General features: G+C 42.5%; 3 protein-coding genes across 24 annotated transcripts in view; 2 read left to right on the forward strand and 1 right to left on the reverse strand.

Annotated features, from left to right (window-relative positions):
- The window catches only part of PARP9 (poly(ADP-ribose) polymerase family member 9), a 32,613-nt gene extending 26,965 nt beyond the window's left edge, over positions 1-5,648 (forward strand). For all 13 annotated transcript variants that reach the window (XM_089779689.1, XM_089779690.1, XM_075933199.2 and 10 more), the window contains one exon: positions 3,484-5,648. In XM_089779689.1, the coding sequence (XP_089635815.1) occupies positions 3,484-3,896 (413 nt within the window). In that variant the 3' untranslated portion in view covers positions 3,897-5,648. The remainder of the gene's footprint in view (positions 1-3,483) is intronic.
- Positions 5,649-5,792: 144 nt separating this feature from the next.
- On the reverse strand, positions 5,793-17,783 carry FAIM (Fas apoptotic inhibitory molecule). The gene is made up of 5 exons (XM_075933216.2): positions 17,566-17,783; positions 12,676-12,811; positions 10,499-10,727; positions 8,225-8,274; positions 5,793-6,626 (listed from the first exon to the last, which is right to left on the reverse strand). Exons 2-5 carry the CDS (start codon positions 12,784-12,786, stop codon positions 6,477-6,479), a joined length of 540 nt encoding a protein of 179 aa, XP_075789331.2. The 5' UTR covers positions 12,787-12,811; positions 17,566-17,783; the 3' UTR covers positions 5,793-6,476.
- Positions 17,784-17,852: 69 nt separating this feature from the next.
- CEP70 (centrosomal protein 70) overlaps positions 17,853-19,607 on the forward strand; it is a 30,522-nt gene continuing 28,767 nt past the window's right edge. For 6 of the 10 annotated variants that reach the window (XM_075933203.2, XM_075933211.2, XM_075933209.2 and 3 more), the window contains exon 1: positions 17,853-17,955. The gene's annotated coding sequence lies outside the window, so the exon portion shown is untranslated. Of the gene's footprint in view, positions 17,956-17,992; positions 18,144-18,172; positions 18,659-19,607 lie in introns of those variants that run through there. The other 4 variants (XM_075933212.2, XM_075933213.2, XM_075933204.2 and 1 more) reach the window with 3 other exon arrangements.

Raw genomic sequence — 19,607 nt, forward strand, 5'->3', positions numbered from 1 at the left:
TGTGAAAGCCATGCTGTGGTGGCTAGGTGCAATGCAAGGGGAGACCTAGGCTTGTCCACGATTCTGGGTCCTGACTCAGGAACCCTCTAGCAGCAATCTTGTCTTGCCCTCCTTCCCTCTCCTTGACTGCTTGCAATGTTCCCAGGCCCACTTCCCTGTGACCTTTGCACCTTCCTGGTCCTTGTATCAAGGCCACAGCCTTGGAAGTATTAGGCAGGAGCTTCTCTCTAGCACCCCTGAGCTGGCCCAGCTCTGCTCCAAATAAGGTGCTTCTCCCCATTGCTGGTCAGGACCCAACATCCGTCTGCTCTACTGAACAGCTCCTTGTAACAGGGCTGCTTCAGCAAGCTGCCTTCTGATTAACTCCCTATAAGCCTCTCTCTCATTGGCTGGGCTTTCCCTGGCCTGATAAGAAAAATAATAGGGATTGTAGATGCACACCATCTCCTTCTGTTGCAACAACTCCTAGTTCATCTAGGCACTCTGGGGCACTACACAAACATTTTGGCTGTCTCTACATTGGCATGATTTTGCGCAAAAGCAATCACTTTTGCGCAAAAACTTGCTGCCTGTCTACACTGGCGGGGAGTTCTTGCAAAAGAACACGGACATTCTAACGTGTGAAATCAGGGCTGGCCAGGAGGGGGGGGGGGGCGGGAAGCAGAGCTAGGGGGAGATCGGGGACCGGGGGGGCTGGACGGGAGGAAGGGGGGCGGGAAGCAGAACTGGCAGAGCGGGGGTGCAGCCACTGGCCACAGCCGGAGTTCAATAGGCCACGCCCCCGGCAGGCACTCCTTCTAGTTGCTAGTAGAAGCCGTCCGACACCCGGTCGGAAATTCAGAAAGTACCGAACATTGCGTGTGTCCGGTATTTTCTGAATTTTTCTACCGGACAGAGGGCGCAAATACAGGACTGTCCGGTAGAAAACCGGACACCTGGCAACCCTAGTGGACAGGGAAGAGGGAGTTCTTTCAATAGAAGAGGAAAGAGGAAAAAGCACAGGTGCCCTGATGGCCATTCCGCCCATAGTAATTACAGCCTTCATGTGAGAGAGCATCCATTCAGTGTGGATGCTATCTGTTGAAAAAGCAGATCGCTTTTTCAATGTGCTTTGGCAATGTGGCAGCGCTCTTTCGGAAGAAGTTTTTTTTGGAAGATCTCTTTCAGAAAAGCTTCTTCTGAAAGAAGCCTGCAGTCTAGACAGCCTCGAGGAACTTCTTCAGAAATTGCAGTCTCTGCTTTGTTTGGGAGCCATAGAAGTTCCCTGAAAGCAAAGGGAAGTCTAGGCCACTTTTAGGCTTGCAGAAACTCAACAGAAAAAGATAAAGTTTTCTATGCTTGCTTCCAATATTTCCTCCCTGGTGCCCACAGACTGGTATGCTGCCTTTGATTTATAGGAGGTGTAATTCCATATGGTGATCTATTCAGGACTACAGAAAATACTTAAAGTACTTGATGAACTATTCTCTCTTCCAGTTCACAATGTTATCCTTTGGCCTATCTGCAACTCCCAGAATGTTTACAAAATACATGGCAATAGTAGCTGCCTTTCTCAGGATATTGGGTGTACAAGTATATGTCTACCTATCCAGCATCTCTTTTATCCAGTCAACTTTCAAAGCTCTGGGACTATCAGTCAGTGTTCCCACTTACTTTTCCATCATAAGTGGAATAAATTTTTTCATGTCCACTGAGGCATGATAAAAACAAAATCCTAACTGTGGATGCTCTGCTGATCAGCTAAGTGGCATCTGAATCTTTCCTGAGCAGCTGCCTCAGCACACACCTTACAGTGAACACTGCTGTCAATCAACACGGTGTCAGGGGGTGGAGAGATATCTGACTGATGTGTCAGGCTTTCTTACTCCATATCAAAAGTAAAAGCTTGCACACGTGATCCCTGTCCCCTTCATCCCTGCTGTGTACCGACTGGGTACATGGGCAAGAGGACACCCTGTCATGAGCCTCTTTCCCCCATGCCGCCATCCCCCGTGCTCTGCTCAGCAAGCTGGGGAGTCCTAGGAGCAGTTGTTACAAGGAGGGAGAAAAAATATTCTCCTCAACCTCTGGGGATAGGACAAGAATCAATGAGCTTAAATTGCAACAAGGGAGGTTTAAGTTGGACATTAGGAAAGCTTCCTGTCAGGTGGTTAAACACTGGAATAAGTTGCCTAGGGAGGTTGTGGAATCTCCATCTCTGGAGATATTTAAGAGTAGGTTAGACCGACATCTATCAGTGATGATCTAGATGGTGTTTAGTCCTGCTGTGAGGGCAGGGGCCTGGACTGGACAATCTCTCAAGGTCCTTTCCAGTTTTAGCATTCTATGATTCTAACAGACAATATAGTGGCAATGTCTTGCCCCATCAGGCAGGGAGGAGCCCGATCATCACATCTCTGCTATGAGACAGTCCAACTCTGGGATTTTTGTATTGTCACTTTGATCAATCTCACAGTTACCTTCCAGGGGTGTGGAACAAGCAGACTACCTAAGCAGATTTAGTCACCCCAAATGGTCTCTATGTCCAAATGCTGCCAGGTTCACTTTCCAAGTAGGTCAGTTTTCAGCAAGAACCAGCAGGAAGGGGCAGCACTTTTGCTTCCTTCAAGATCAAAATTCCTTAATGGAACTTTCCTGGACAGGTAAACTGGGTGCTTTCCCACCAATCCCATGTTTTCCATCAGGCAGGACCATACGTACTAGTAATCCCAGCTTGGCCGTAGCAGCACTGGTTCTCCACACACTTCTTCCTTTTTGGATATTGCTTCCATTGGACCCAGCCCTGATTTCTGAAAACTACAGTTGCTTATTCCTCCCCAATTTCATTTAAACAGCCTAGATATTTCTTAGATCATCAGGAAGAGTCTTGTTCAAAAGAGGTTTAATATGTGCTCTTAAATAGTAGGAAACCATCTACCAGTTCTGTTTACTTGGTGAACTGGAAATGATTCTTTGTCTGGTTCACACAATCTAGAGTCTTGCTGATACAGTCTTTATTTGAGCATATCTTGAGGTTCAGTTCTTAGAGCCAAGTGCCTTGAAATAAGCTACACAATTTGAGCTACGCGAATTGCAGAGGTTATTTCAAAATAAACTATTTTGAAATAAAGCACTGATCTGGCATCTTCCTTAATCCTTGTGCAGCGAGGTTCACACTAAGCTGGAATAAGAAGCCCGTTATTTTGAAATAATGGGCTTCTTGTGTAGACAGTGCAGAACGCTGTTTTGAGATAACCAAAATAGAGCAGCTTTGAAACAACAGAAAGTTCTTCTTGAGGTCTGGGTGAAAGGGGCAAGCTGAAGAAGAGCTCTGTACAACTGGATAGCTTTCCCTTTCACTGACAGAAATTGGTTCAGTGGAACATATGTCCTCACCCCCTTTGTCTTGGATATCTTGGGAACAACATGCCTACAATACTGCAAACCCTAATAAAACTCATTCATTGGAGTCTATCCTTTTCATTTTCTGTTTTTTCTTTGCAGAACAAAAATACGGAGCTGGCATCTACTTTGTCAAGAGCCCTGGAAACCTAATGCGGGATACTAAGGAAAAGTGTGAAATGGACCATCTTATTTGTGTGTTTGAGGCTGAGGTAGTAACAGGCTTATACACTGAGGGCAGACAGTCTTACATTGTGCCACCAATAATTGGAGATGGTATGAATGCATATGACAGCGTAGTAGATAATGTTCATAACCCTGAAACTTTTGTCATTTTTAACAGTAATCAGGCTGTTCCACACTATATATTGACATGTTCCCAGATTTGGGCTGAGCAATCAGTGCCTTATGGGGCAACCAGAGGTTCAGTAAATGAGAGATCATCAGAACCATGGGACTTGGGTATTTCCCAGAACCATGAGCACAGAGGCTCCCCCAGAACAAAGAATATCTGACCATACTGCAGTCGGGTGGTGAATGCCTCACCTTTGATAATCTTGACACATCCATGTTGATATATACAAGACTTTAACCACTATGATAATCTAAAAGTTAAAACTTATCTATAGTTTTGTATCAGAAAGAGGTACTAGACAGAGTTTAGTTGACCGTTCCTGTAGTGGTTAAAATATATAGTTTCCAAACTATGCAGAAATTTTATTTTTCTCTAAATAGCCACAGTATGCACCCTATGCATTTTATTTTACTAAGTTGCTTGAGATGAGTAAATATATATTTAGTCACAGAAGTCTTTGATAAAAATCTGAAACGATATTTTATAAATTAAAAGAAAGTCACACAAACAAACACCATCTAATCCAAAGTAATCCCTTTATATTAAAACACATATTTTGCTGTTCATTTATTTTAAATTCTGCTTTCACTTGTTTAGCTAATCTTCGAGCATAAATGCTCTCATCTTTAGAATTGCTATTTTATAAATGTTTACATGCTTATAAAAGTGAATTTATTTGCAGTGTTAGTCACTATAATCGTGTTTATTAGCTGTATGATGTCAACCAGTAACATGTTTGAGAAATAAAAAAATTGCGTGACCAAAAATCAATCAATCTGTTGATTTGTTCTGATTTTTCTTTTCCTCTGAACAGACACTAAGATTCCTGACTTTGACAATAGCTGAGACTTGCCTATCACAGTATATTCAACATGGCCTTCTATGAAAGATTTTATGAAAAAAATAAAGCATGAGTTCACAACCTGTAGCTAGCAATCATTGGAGGCAATATACATGCTTCAGGGGAGTTATGATCTTGTTTTATGGTTAGTTGGGATGTGCCCACGGTTTGAAACTTTTTCATTGTAATTTGCAGTCGTGGTATAGAAAAAGCTGTGAACTGAAATATTATTTAAAAAAAATCAACTTAGCTATATCCTCAGATACGTCTACAATTGTCTTATTAATAAAGGTCATTTAAATGTAGCTAGAAGTACAAGCACAGGGGGTGAAACCAGTTGCTGGAATGGGACTTGAACTGAGGGTCCAAAGGAAAAAATTCCCAAGCACTGCTTTACATTCATGTTTTTCTGTAGATCAAAGTACTGCAGTCTGCAACATTTACACACACCAAAATCTGCTCATAGTTACACCTGGGCAATCCATTAACTTCAATGCGCTGATAAAATAAAGAACAGAATTTGACCCAGTCTATTTCCTGATCAGTTATGGCCATGAAGAATTACATGTGTGTCTACTAGGAAGTTTTAATTTAAAATTGGCTTATATACCTGCTGACCAAAAATTACCAAATTTTAAAAAGTATCTTGTGATATTGTAAAAGTACAGCAAAAGTTAAAGGGATTATCATCCAATGTAATATAAGCTTCTGGCTTGAAAAGAAGTACGTACCTAGAGCCAGAAAAGATTTTAATTTTTGTTACAGTTTAATATAATATAACAGGGCGTGGACCAAAAGACATCCCAATCATAACTATTGCAATGCATTAGTGAAACCTACAGCACAAGGTATCATCGCTTTATATAGCTATTGTGTCTCATAAGAGGACTTCAGTGCAATTTGAGTTAGCACATCTTTAATGTACTCTAGGCACACTTTCAAATTTTCTTTATATTTTAATAAAATTAAGAGTTTAATACCATCCTATAAGCTTGAAAACACAAACATTCCACTCCTAATTTAGCCTCTCCACTTGGCCAACAGATTTCCCCCTCCCCTTCATTTCCATTGATTTTTATTACCTTGTTCACACACCAATGTAGGTTTAAGTTTTATTCAGCCAAGTTTTGTTCAACCACATTAGTCGGTTTTCATCAAAATGTTCCATTTTGAAAGTGTCTTGGCACCCCAGTGAATTTTAAGAAGTAAACAGTGTTTCCATTCCAAGTATTTAATCATTACAACAGTTTTAATATACAGATTTTAGACAAACTAGTGAGATGCATGTTCCCTTTGTGTTCAATACACTTCTCACTCCTTCACTCTTAATAAGAGTTGTATATATTAGTACAGTTGCTGTAAATATAGAATATCTAAATTTTCAATACATTTTGTTTTAACTGACATAGCTATTTATTTCCCTAACTGCAACCATAGGAATTTTAAAATGACATTAGCATGTTACAATAAACATTTTATCAATAAAAAAATAACAGCTTAGGTGGATGTACTATTGTAAAAATTGTGCAAAGTAAATCTATGCAGAACATGAAAAGAAATCACATCAAGTTAAAAAAAACCCTCAACATTAAATATTACACTACTAATTTATTTTCCATTTTATTTCTGTAACAAAACTTTCCTTGTTAACAATTCCTACTTTAGTCCACCTTCCCCTTCTTAGTGTTATATATTTATATAGTTTACAAAAGAACTGCCAATATCTGAGGCTGTACATAATTGGATATTTACATCTGTTCCTCAAAAAGATTATAATTTCATATACAATAACCAGGAAATAAGAAACCTAAATGTACCTAGAAGTACATATTAAAATAATTAATTACCACAGTAATTGAGAATCCCTGATCTTTATTTCTATAACAGATTAACTCTAGGCTACTCTAAAACCTCTGGGATTTCTCTGTCATCTACAATAAGAGTATGAATTATTCCTTCCCTTCGCTTTCCACTACTGACAGCCTTAATGCAACAGTCATGATTACCAACACTGAAGTGAGTTTCTGTTCCATCTTCTACAAATTCACCCTGTGATGGGGAGACAAAATATCATCAAAAGAATATAGCTAACAAAATACTAGTGTTCATAAAGCAGCTAAGATCTGATTGTCAGATATTATGTACTTGTAGCTCCAGTAATAAGAAAAAACCCAATAAGCATTTGGTAGCTAAAAATATGGGACAAGATGGAAAATGTAAAACTGAAAATTCCCGAAAATAGATTATTTAGTCATAGTATTTGATTGTTGAGCAGTTATGATTTATTTATGTATTCATATAGGTTAAAATCAAGTTGTTTCCTGGTCAGACAAAAGTTTTGTAAAATATTTTGTAGGTGGTGACATTTGAAAAATTTCAGCTACCAATGTCACTGATAAGTTAATTAAAACAGGACAAATTAGGTTCTGGTGTAATTCTACTTGAAGTCAATTAACTTGCACTGGTTTCCAGCATAGTCTGTAGCTGAATTTGGCCATAAATTAATTCATAAGACTAGAATAAGATTTTTAACACAAGACTTATGGGGTCTATATGGTTTAAGCAAAACTAAGTTGGGCAAAAGGCTTCATGTGTGCCCTGAACTACCAATGATAATTCTGGAGTATATTTGCACTGCAGATACTTAGAGAATTCCAGCTGTGTTTTGGACTATGCCATCTTGGCCAAACTGAGTTTTAAGTCTATCTTTTCATACAATGAAAGACCAGAATGCTGTCCTAACATGTAAGCACAGTTTGGTAGGCAATCATGCAGGCTCACTACCTGTCGGAGTTAATATGTTAAGAACCCATGCACTAGGTATAAGTTCATGGGTTCTCAGTCTAGTGGTTGCAAACTGGTTTCAGGGGGATTCAAGTACTCTCTCCCGTTCCTTTGTGGCTAGTCACGAGAGGGAAATTCGAAACCTTTTTCTGTTATAATGGGGAAATAGAGTTGGAAAAGATTGAGAATGGTTGGAGAGTTTGTGCTCCAAGGGAGGCAGAAGGTTGTACTGTTAGCAGCTTGTGGAAGAGGAATTCTTGGGAACATGGTGAAAAATAGTTTCAAAATATAGCAAAGTTAAGACCAGATTTCCTTACCCTTTCTAATTTAATACAGTCATCAGTGTCTTACAGTATCAGATGCAGGATCAAATGTCTGTTGAGGAAATAGGTTTTGCAGTCCTCTGCATAAGTCCACAGACTAATTTTCAGTAACAGTAAAATTTCCAAACTGACAGATTGAGGATTCATTTTTATCTACAGGAATAGGTACCACAAGGCAAACTTCTCTACACCCTGCATCTGTCAAGATGCCTAAACATTAAATTGGAGGGACCACCTGGAAGCATGAAAAGGTAATGTGACCTTTATGCCACTCTGAACATCAGGCTTTAAATGTTTACTGCTCAGTCACTGTGGACAAAGGTAAATTTGAATTGGCTGGCTCTCTAATCCACAGAGCAATTCAGTCTGTTCCCCATTCCTCCTCCACAAAACACTTTACTTAAAAGCCCCACAGCTATTCTCCACAGTATCTGAATTATTTCACTGATACATAGTGTTACTGTTCTAACTGGGGTATGTTCTACTTCAGTTGTAAAATCAGAATAAGTCTCTTAAAAGCCTTTGTAAATGATCACATACCGCTGTTTCCATTTTTTTACCATTGCACCAGACATCCATAGTATCCTTCTCTGAAAAAATGAGAAAACAGAACAAAAGTTGCATAGAATACTAGAATTGGAAGGGACCTAGAGAGATCATCAAGTCCAGTCTCCTGCCCTCACAGCAGGACCAAACACCATCAGACCTTTCCTGATAGGGGTCTGTCTAACCTGTTATTAAATATCTCCAGCGATGGAGATTTCACAACCTCCCTAAGCAATTTATTTCAGTGTTTAACCACCCTTAGTTTGAGGAATTTTTTCCTAATGTCCAACTTAAACCTCCCTTGCTGCAGTTTAAGCCCATTGTTTCTTGTCCTATCATCAGAGACCAAGGAGAACAATTTGTCTCCCTCCTCCTTATAACACCCTTTTAGATACTTGAAAACCACTATCATGTCCCCTTCTCAGTCTTTTCCAAACTAAACAAGCCTAGTTATTTCAGTTTTCCCTCAAAGCTCATGTTTTCTAGATCTTTAATCATTCTTGTTGCTCTTCTCTGGACATTCTCCAATTTCTCCTGAAATGTGGTGCTCAACCCTAGACACAATACTCCAACTGAGGCCTAATCAGTGCAGAGTAGAGCAGAAGAATGATTTCTCGTGTCTTGCTCATAGCATTCCTGTTAGTGCATCCTAGAATCATGTTTGCTTTTGCAACAGTGTCCTACTGTTGACTCATATTTATCTTATGGTCCACTATGATCCGTAGGATCCCTTTCTGCAGTACTTCTTCCTAGACCATCACTTCCCATTCTGTATGTGTGAATGTTCCATTTTGCATGCCTTGTTATAGACCAAGACGACAGAGAAATTCCAAATGTTTACCATGAAATTTTAGCTGTAACTTCCCATGTGTGTTCTAGATAAACAGTAATATTCTAAATTACAAAGACTGGTTTCACAATGAGAGACTCTCTTATAAGCTTGCAACCAGCTTCTATTAGAGAACTCCACTTTTGCCTCAAAAAATGGTTTAGTCAATGCCAGGATTTTCTGAAACTAAAAATGTTTCTGCAAAGTTTGAGAAAAATTATTTTTGAGTTACTGAATAATAAATAAGTTAACGTTATTTGAAATTCTGACTTTTTTGCCTAACTTTTCTGGGAGAGCAGGGCTCGACAATCTATGTAATCTACTCACCTGTGGTGAGTAGATTACATCCTGGAAGAGCCAGATTTGGGTGATCCGCGCATGCACAGAACGATCCGTGCATGCGCAGAACGCTGGACAGCACGGCTGGCGAGTGGGAATCACCGTGGCTTGGCGAGCCCTGTGGGAGAGTGTCCCTCCTCTCTAACACATCTTATTAATTATCCTTCAAACTTTTCATGTTCTTACATCTCTGAGAAATCTCATGCATCATCTTCATCAGAAGAAAACAGGTTGCAATTAAGTAATTATTAATAATTTGTTTCTTCTAAAGCACTGTTTTGATTGCATTACCCAACATAATGTCCTAGAATATGTTCACTCTAGATTTCATATTTCTGAAACTGCCTTTGTTTGGGAGTGGTTAGTGTCCTAGGACCAAATCCTGCTTGCCTTTCTCATGCCATTTAAATCAAAAGGAATTAGGTATGTCAATAAAACTTGAAGAATTTTGCTCATATTCATGGATTCCCTTTTCATCCTACTTAATCTTAGTACCACTTTTGGTATTATTAGTCATTCCATCCTGAACCTGTAGAAGAAAACATGTCTCCAGACCTTTCCTCTTCTAGTCCTGATCCTGCATCATTAACCAACTGATAGCTATGCCACTGACTTCAATGAGAACAAGGATCAAATCCCTAATGAGAGCTTTCTGGTATTAAAATGTGGGAGGAGAGTTATTTATATATATGTAAATATCAAGATCAAATTCAAATATAAATACATATCCTTGATCCAAAAGATTTCCCATGTTAATTAAAAAGTTAAGACAATTCAACCATAGGAAGAACTAAAACATATAAAAAAGCCATTTTAGAAACACACTAGCTGTTTAAATTAACACATTAAACAAGACAAACTTAGGGTAACATGGTTACCGACCATCAGTTAAGAGTTATTACCACTGAGAGTAGGCACTGAGATTTCTTTGCTTCTACATCTGTAAGTTATAAATACTTTTGAAAAAGTGACTTGACTGAGGTCATATAGGAAGTTTGTGGTGAAGCAGAGACTTGAACCCAGACTTCCTAAGTCCTTAAAAAGGCATATAAGATTATATAAAAAGCAGTGATGAGAAAACTGACTCAATATTAACTTACCTAACACAACCCTACAATCCACACCATCCAAGCTTAATACCCAAGTATTTGTAGTTTTTGACCGATTCTCCATGTACTTCTTGAGGCTTTTCCCATTGATCTCCAAGGTATACTCATAGGCAAAACCACTCACTGCATCAATGTTAATAGTAGCCTTTGTTTTTGCTGCACCAACTGTAAATGTTTCTTTACCCACTAGTTTGAACATCCACTCTTTTCTTATTTCTTCCTGAAAAAAAAAAGGAGGAACTGAGTGTTAATAAACAGTCAAATATATTTTAGGGCAATGGATTACTAACTAACTAAAAAAAATTAAAACTACAATTAATTGCAATTAATCAACTGTTAAACAATAGAATACCAATTGATATTTATTTAAAAAATGTTTTTTCCTACATTTTCCAATATATTGATTACAAATACAACTCAGAATACAACATGTTCAGTACTCACTTTAAATTATTTTTTATTGCAAATATTTGCATGGTAAAAGAGAGAAACTAAAGAAATAATATTTTCAATTCACCTCATTATAAGTACTGTAGTGAAAGTGTATCTTACAAATTAAGTTTTTTTCTGTTGCATACTGCACACAAAAAGAAAGCAATGTAAAATGTTAGAGCCTACAATCTACTTAGTGGCTGAACAGGAGGTAGGGCTATCTCAGACAAACAAGCTTGTTTACTTTTACAGGAGATAATGCTGCCTGCTTCTTATTTACAATGTCACCTGAAAGTTATAGAAATGTAGCCGTGTTAGTCTGGTGTAGCTGAAACAAAATACAGGACTATGTAGCACTTTAAAGACTAACAAGATGGTTTATTAGGTGATGAGCTTTCGTAGGTCAGACCCACTTCCTCAGAGCCCACGAAAGCTCATCACCTAATAAACCATCTTGCTAGTCTTTAAAGTGCTACATACTGTAGTCCTGTATTTTGTTTCACCTGAAAGTTAGAACAGGTGTTTGCATGGCACTGTTGTAGCTGGCACTGCAAGGTACAGTTTGGTTCCTCCCTAAACTAAGAGTCTATGGTCTGATAGAACTACAGATGTTCCTAAACCACAGAGTCCAAGAAAAGAGAGGTCTGGTGGCAGGATGGCAGTGTAGCAGGGGGGCCGGCGATTCAGCCAGGAGCCTAGGGTAAGGGTAGCGGAGGGCACGGTGATGAGAGCTCTGGCAGCCAAGGAGCTTCAGCCCCATGGTAGCGGGGCTGGCAGTAGCCAGGGAGCTCCAGCATTCTACACATAAAGCAGACAGCATTATCTTCCATAAATGTAAACAAATTTGAGCAATTAGTTGAACAAGAAATAGGGCTGAGTGGACTTAATAGACTCTAAAGTTTTACACTGTTTTGTTTTTGAATGCAGGTTTTTTTGTTTTTTTTTTTACACAATTCTACATTATAAATTCAATTCTCATGCCTCTGTGGGAGGCAGCAAGGGGGGAGTGCATTAGTCGACAGAATGAACTGATAAGCCCATGCTTATTGTTTAGTCATATAGTCGACTACACATTGACATCCCTAGAGTGCATGGCAAGTGTCAGACATCAATCCCTGTATTTCTACAAACTCATAAGATGGGGTGATAGATTAATTTCTTGCTCAAGGTACAGTCAAAGTCTAGACTACAGAGAAAATAATAAAGATAAATAAGTAAAAGGATTTCATGGTCTGTTCAAAAGCATCTGGCCTGCAGTTTGCCTATTAACTACCACTGCTACAAAACAAACAAGTTTAGAGAGAGACAAAAGGACAGCAAAGTGAATAGTGCTCTGCCCTTCCTATATTGTGAAAACATCAGTAAAAGACAGTAGAAGTACTACCAGAGAACAACCTCAGGTATTGGTAGAGTCTAATGTTAGTATTGGACACTAGATGCCAGAAGCCATGCCAACAATTCTCATGTGTAATGCAAGCAGAACTACTATTTCCCAGTAAGGCAGCAAGCTTTCAGCCATGCTGCCCCAAAGGGATAATATCTGTAAGAAGAGGATTGCAAACCCAGAGTACAATAGTGCAGCCTGAAATACATTATTGTAAGTATTAGTCAGTTAACCTTGTTACAAGTGTAAAAACCATGTGTTCTACTTATTATTGCATTAAACTAATCATAGTACTTTCCACACAGAGATACATTTACATAAGTACTGAGTGTTTTGAACTTGTTCATTTTACCTTTCCATCTACATATACAACACGTTTTCCTGATGTGGTTCCATGCTCAAATTCAATTTTGTGAACACCATCACTTAAAGCAACCTCCCAAACAGCCACCAGATCTGTCATCTTCTCCAGGTGGCCGTACTGAGACCTGAGGGAATAATAATTTGAAGAGACTTATAATTCTTCTATTAATGTATTATATTCTTCAAAGTGTTAATAATTAAAAATAAAATTCCTGATCAAGAACTGTATGAGAGATTGGTTTAGCATTTATTTATTCATACACAATCAAATACAGCAAAAAAGTTTAAAATGAAACAAATTAAGAGGTGCACAAGGAAATTATGTTGACCACAAAAATTAGAACAGATAGGAACATATAGGCAAATATATTGTTTTACTTTGACAAATACTATATGCATATACATTTACATTAATGTAAATGCAAAAACTTCTAACTACAGAGGAATGCTAGTTACAAAACACCTAATTCCTCATACTCATCAGTAAATTACCTTGTTTGTTGGCATCTTCTAACATATAGTAAATTGAGTGAAACTGAGTGACCCACATTACAAATCATTTTAGATTTTTAAAGTATGGAGAATTTATATAACCATTTGATATACTAGCCAATTAGCCTGTCATAAGAGGGATTTTCAGGTCTCTCCTCCATGTCTGTCTTCTCTCCTGAGCCTCTGGTCGCTCTCTCTCTCTCTCTCTCTCCCCCCCCCCCTACTGCCTTCCCCCTCTCTCTGTCAGCTCTCCTCCGCCTCCTGCTTCACTCTGTGTCTCTCTCTTTCACTTCTCCTCCCCTTCCTGCCTCTCGGGGGATCGCGGAGCCCAAATGGCCATTTGGACTCCGTACTCCCCATGCTGCATGGGGGGGGCGTGGATCCCAAATGGTCGGTTGCACCGCTTGCTCCCACACAATGGCCCGGCTGAGCAGCGCAGAAGTCAGCCGAGCGCCATGGCGGGAGGCGAAGGGGGGCAGGGTGGTGAAGTTCACGGCTAGGGGGCAGGGCTTGGAGCCGCTGTCATGCCACACGTCACCACCCTGCCCCCCCTTCGCCTCCCACCATGGCACTCGGGTGACTTCTGCTCTGCTCAGCCAGGCCGCCACGGGGGAGCAAGCGGCGCAAGCAGCTGTTTGGGCCCCGCACTCCCCATGCAGCATGGGCCGCTCAGAGGGAACAGCCAGTATTTCAGTAACAGTGCCGCCCAGAGGGAACAGCCAGCATTTCAGGCAACAGCGCCCCCCCAAGGGAACACCCAGCATTTCAGGCAACAGCGCCCTCCCAGAGGGAACACCCAGCATTTTGGCGTTACAGACTCACAGACACTGGGCTACTATATATATGATTATACAGTAAATCTTTTCTAGTCTATTAAATTCAATCTTAACAGTTAAATAAATATCAAATAATTGAGTAAATTAAAGAAACTGCAGTTAGTACAATGATTTTCTAACTTTTGTCTGCAAACCCCTAGAGGGCTGCAGACTATGTCTAAGATTTCCAAATGGTTCTGTGCTTCCATTTGACATTTTTAGGGGTCTGCATCTGAAAAAGTGTTGAAAACAAGTGGCTTAGGTAATATCTAATGTGTGTCTACATGCATGTAAATGGTGCATGCATGTATTATGTATTCATGTAAAGAAAATAATATGCACATCTATAGATCTTATCAGAAATGACCATTAAATTTCAGATTGCAGACATTTCCAGACCAGTTTATACTGAATTGAATGTTCTGGCATTGTTCCTTTTTACCTTACTTCATCTTCATAGAGAGTAATCTCTTCACGGGATGCCATAGTAACCAATACGGCCTTAAATCCAATTAGCAGCAAGGAAAGAGAAAAGCAGAATAGCAGCAAAGAAAATGTCGAGTACTGCAGTTCCTCTTAATTAAGAAGTAATCCTTTTTCCAATTTAATATCCATTTTCCTCATTCTTTCCATTTAACACACAGGGATATTTTCACAAGAACTTCCACTAACCCTAACATATAAAATGTATCAAGTGTAGAAATATATTACAACACAGGCAAATATAAATCAGTACCTGAGCTGAATATTTCACTTAATTTATATTTGCAATTTATCCACAAAGGTTAAGGGGACATAATGGAAGACCTTTTGATTAACTTCAGGTCAAAAGGCTAAGATCCTCTGAAAGAGATTCACTCCAGATCAAAGTTTTGTGTGTCAAGCATTTTTCCCTTTGAGATATGTCAGTTGAGTATGTAATCGTAGTGAAAATTCACAGGACAGCTATAGCAAAAAACAGAATGTACATAAAAACGATACACAAAATGCAGGGAAATTGTAGAGAATGTAGTCTCAAAGAAAAACAGGAAAAGAGCTTAACACAAGAGGAACCTGGGAGGATATGAGGCTTAATGTGAAAGATACTTCAAGTTCTTCATTCTCGTGATTATTCCAGAACAAGATATTGAACAAGTACTATGGACCCCAGAACATTTATTTAAGGCTACATTGCATTTCCAACAGATGTGATGAGTTGCCAAACAGCCACACATCAGCCCTTCACACATCCTCTATACCTGTCAAAAATGCATATGTTCTGGAACACCATAATCAGTGCTTAAGGATGTTAAGTAGTAGGTAACTGACTAATCATGTACTCGATACAATTTGTATCGAGTACACGATTAGTCAATAAGGGGCACAGTTGCAACTGCAGTTTTAAATATCGTAGGAGCCAGGCATGCAGGCAGCCCAGCTCCTACTGTATTTAAACTGCAGAGCCGCAGATGGTGTAGGTCCCATATCCAACACAAGCTGGGACTGCTGAGTCCTGGCTCATGCCGGGTCTCGATCTTACCCTGCTACAGCTCTGCCTTTTAAATGTAGCAAGGGCCAGGCAGCTCTTACTACATTTAAAAGACAGAGCTGCAGTGGTGGACCAGACGAGAGCTGGGACTCAACAGTTCAGGCTCACACCAGGTCCCTGACTACTGCATCTCTGTCTCCCCTGCACCACGAAGACTGTGCTGGGGGGAACCGGCTTTTAAGCCGGCTTCCCCCAGCACTGCTTCCCCTCCCCTGTTTACTGACTCTATATTAGAGGCAGCAAGGGAGCGAGTAGTCAACTCGACTACCCGATAAGCCTAGGCTTATCAGGTAGTCCACTAATCAACTACTATTTTACATCCCTATCACTATTTTCCCTTCTCCAAGCTTCTGCATTGTATCAAGGCATTTCAATTAATCTATCATTTTTTCCCATTAATAGAAATGCTTGGAAAAACGATAAGGATATTTGATCACATATTAAACTATAACATACTTTTGAAATTTAGTACATATTAGTCCGCAATACTCCTAGAATGTTGTCACTTATTTATCTATTTTGTTGAATTTTGTTTTTCTATCCTATTTCCATTGTGTCAATGTTTTATATACGTTCTGTTAGTTTTTTTAACCTAGTCTTTAATGTAAAATATAAACATAAGTTAAAAAGACCACTCAGTATGTCCCTGCTGCTGCCCCTCCTCTATGCCATCTTTAGAAGTCCAGAAAACTTGTAGCAATGGAGTCAGATTCACACTGATGTTATTTCTTTTATATTCTTGGTTTAGGGAGAGAAACCACATTGCTACCAAGCTTATTACAACATGGGATGCTGATTTTAATGACAGTGCAACTGAAATATGTGATGAAGCAGAATATTTCTGTTGGAAGGAAGGGGGCTGAAGGGAACAAAGGTCTTGCCCACATCAGCTCCTTCCGCAGTTATGGCAACTAGCCCGAGCCTCATGTTATGGAATGGAAAGCTGCAAAGGCCACTGCCTTCCTCTCAAGAGGACCACCAGAGTCAAGCTCTATTTGGTATGTTACTAGGCTGGTTTACTGAAGACCCTCAGCACTTCTCATCAGCATGTTAGTAGTTGAACTTGACCAACTAAACTTAGGAAGTACATTTATGACAAATCACCTAAACAGCACCCTCATCTCAAAATAATCTATGAAATTTGCGCTACACAAATTGTGTATCTTATTTCAAGGTTATTTTAAAATAGTTTATTTCAAAATGTAGTCCCTTAACCCTTGTTCCACAAAGGTTACAGGGATTCTGGAATAGCGCATTCGTTATTTCAAAATAATGGGCACCTTTAAAGACATGAAATTGCTATTTTGGGATACTTCCGGTATCTCGAAATAGCGCCACTGTCTAAACGTACCATTAGAGACTAACAAAAATACATACAGCTTCAGAGGGGTAGCCGAGTTAGTCCGAACAGGATAACCTTAAAAAACAACAAATAGTTTGGTAGCACTTTAAAGACCAACAAAAGATGGAGATGGTATCATCCAGCTCCATGTTTTGTTAGTCTTTAAAGTGCTACCAGAGTACGTGTTGTTTTTTAAGGTTATAAAAATACATACAGTATCATGAGCTTTTCTGGGCAAAACCCACTTCCTCAGATGAGATGATCTCGAGTGCCTGGGTTTTGGCCAGGAAAGCTGGTGATTCTCTGTAGATGTTGTCTAGGCTGGTGGCTCAAGACGCTGGTTTTTTAAGTTACAGACTAACAGGACTTGTTCCCGGGAGAGCGCCAGTCCCAAAGCGCGAGGGGCGGAGTTGCCCGTGTGTCCCCCACCGCCACCGGGATCTCCAGGGCGGCCAATGAACAGGGGCCACTTGAATAAAGCAAAGGGGCAGAGGGCTCCGAGGCGCTCCCCACGCGGGATTAGCCCGGCGCTCGGGGCAGTGACCGCGGAGCGGGGCGCTGCAGGCCAGGCTGGGCGGCATCGCAGGGACCGGGGGGGGGGGGGGGTCAGAAGCCGCCCAGGCCCCGCTGGGCTCTGGGGTGCGACGAGCCGGCAGCGCCCCCGAGGAGGAAGGGCGCCAGCCTGCCCGGGGCTTCTCGTACCTGGGCGCGTCTCGCTGCACACCGCTCCCCGCCGCCGCGCTCCCTCCGGCCCCCGCGGCCAAAATGGCGACAGGGGCAGGGAAGCGACGCGCCGCGCATCGATCAGCGCGACCGCCCGGCGCATCCACTGGCAGCGCCGCTGCCGCCGGGCCGGGCCGGGCCGCGCGCGCCCTCGGGGCGGGTGGACTCTAAGGCCGGTAACGGGCAGCGGGCCAGGCGCGAGCCAGGGCGCTGGGGGCGGTTCCCTCGTGCCGGGGCCTGGGAGGGGCAAGCTCCGCCTCCGCCGGGGCGGGGCCAATCGCCGCCAGCAGCGTCCCCTGGCTCCGCCCCTCCTCAGTTGTAACGGTCGCGGCGGAGCGTGTGGCGGCTGGAGGCTGAGCTCGGGGCCAGGTGGGGCGGGGCTGGTGGCGAGCGGGGTGGGGGCGGGCGGAGCCGTGGCCCTACCGGGACATCCCCCCTCCCCGTGCCGCGTGCGCGGGTCCCGGCCGCTCAGTGGTTCCGTCCTCGCCAGGCCCGGTGCAGCGCCGCCTGCGCTCCGCTCCCCCGAGTCTCCTCGGCTCCCTTGCGGGCGGCGGCCGGTGAGCGGGGCCAGGCCGGCTCTTGCGCTGCCCCTCCCCGAGGGCCAGTGGCAGCGCCGGCCGGCGGGGTGCCGGGCTCTGGGGGGCAGGGTCTGGAGAGCGGGTGCTCGGCGGAGACCGCAGCAGCCGCGGGGAGCGGGGCAGCATGGCCGAGGCTGGGTCGTAGGTCGGCAGGTTTTGCTGGGTGAAGGAAGAGGGGTTTTTAGCCAGTCAGTGAGTGTTAACAGCAGGGGGCTAACGCAGGCATTTAACCAGCCGCCCTTGGCCAGAATACCCCCTCATTAAATACCCATCGTCTGCCCTTGTGGCCGGCAGTCGGCCTTGCAGCTGCGCTCCAGAACAGCCCTGGTGGGGATTGCCAGGTTTTGGAGCACTCAAAATCTACTCGCCTGGGCCCCCCAGGCTCTGGTGTGCAAGGGCAGTGTGGGGAGTGTCTTTCTGCATCTCTGGGCACAAAATACGTATGTGCGCCCAACTGATTTTTCTGTGGGTCAGCGGCTGCTCATTGACATCAGGTATGTAAGGTGGGGGAGGACTGTGCCAAAGCATCAGGCATAGCCCCGTCCACACTCCGCTGTAAGCGTTCTGGGGGCGGAGTGTTGCTTCCCCCTGCACCAGCACTCCCAGTGCTCCAGGGTTGGGGAGGCCAGGCTTGGCTGCATGGCATGCTCTCTTCCCTCCTTTGGTGTTCTGGGACTGGACAGGCTGAGCTAGACTGGGCTGTTCCGTGCAGCATGCCCTGCCTCCTCTCTCCTCCAGTGCTCGAGAGGCTGGGCTCGGCCAGGCCACGTGGCATGTTGCGCTTTCCAACAGTGCTGGGGAGGCTGCGGCGATTGCACACCTCCTCCCCTCGGTTGGAAGGGGGGAACATGCGTGTGGTGTGCCATCCTGCCTCCTAGGAGATAGGGAAAGGTTGGGGCTGGAGGGGTTCCCCATCCCTATTCTGGAGGCTGCTGCAATACATGGGTTGATCTGTCTCACAATCGGCTAACTACGTTAGTGAGTGGGCCGCATGAGTGGTCCTCCTTCATCTTGGTTGCAAGATTATCATAACCAAGATGGCCTCCCAGAATAGTGTAGTTTTCCTAACCTAGTTTTGCATACCTAGCATTTGTCAGGTGTGCTGACTGAATTGTGTGGTCCGTACTCATCTCTTTTCACGTGCCCTTGCTTTATGTGAACGTCACTTTAGCAATATCAGTCGGGGGAAAAAATTAGATGGAGACCAGCAGAATCTGGCAACCTTGCACTTGGGCAGTGGTGAACAAAATGTCTTGCAAGCCACACATTGAACTTGGGATGTTAATGTATAGTTGGTTACACAGTTAACCGATAAGCCCAGGCTTATTGATTAATCATAACAACTACATGCAAATTCCCTCCCCCCTTACCGCTTCTGATATTTCAAAGGTGGAAGCCGGTGTCTATAGGAAGCCAACTTTTAAGCTGGGTCCTTGTGCTTGC

Source organism: Pelodiscus sinensis, chromosome 7 (genome assembly GCF_052426305.1).
Source record: "Pelodiscus sinensis isolate ZL-2025 chromosome 7, ASM5242630v1, whole genome shotgun sequence".
Classification (NCBI taxonomy): domain Eukaryota; kingdom Metazoa; phylum Chordata; order Testudines; family Trionychidae; genus Pelodiscus; species Pelodiscus sinensis.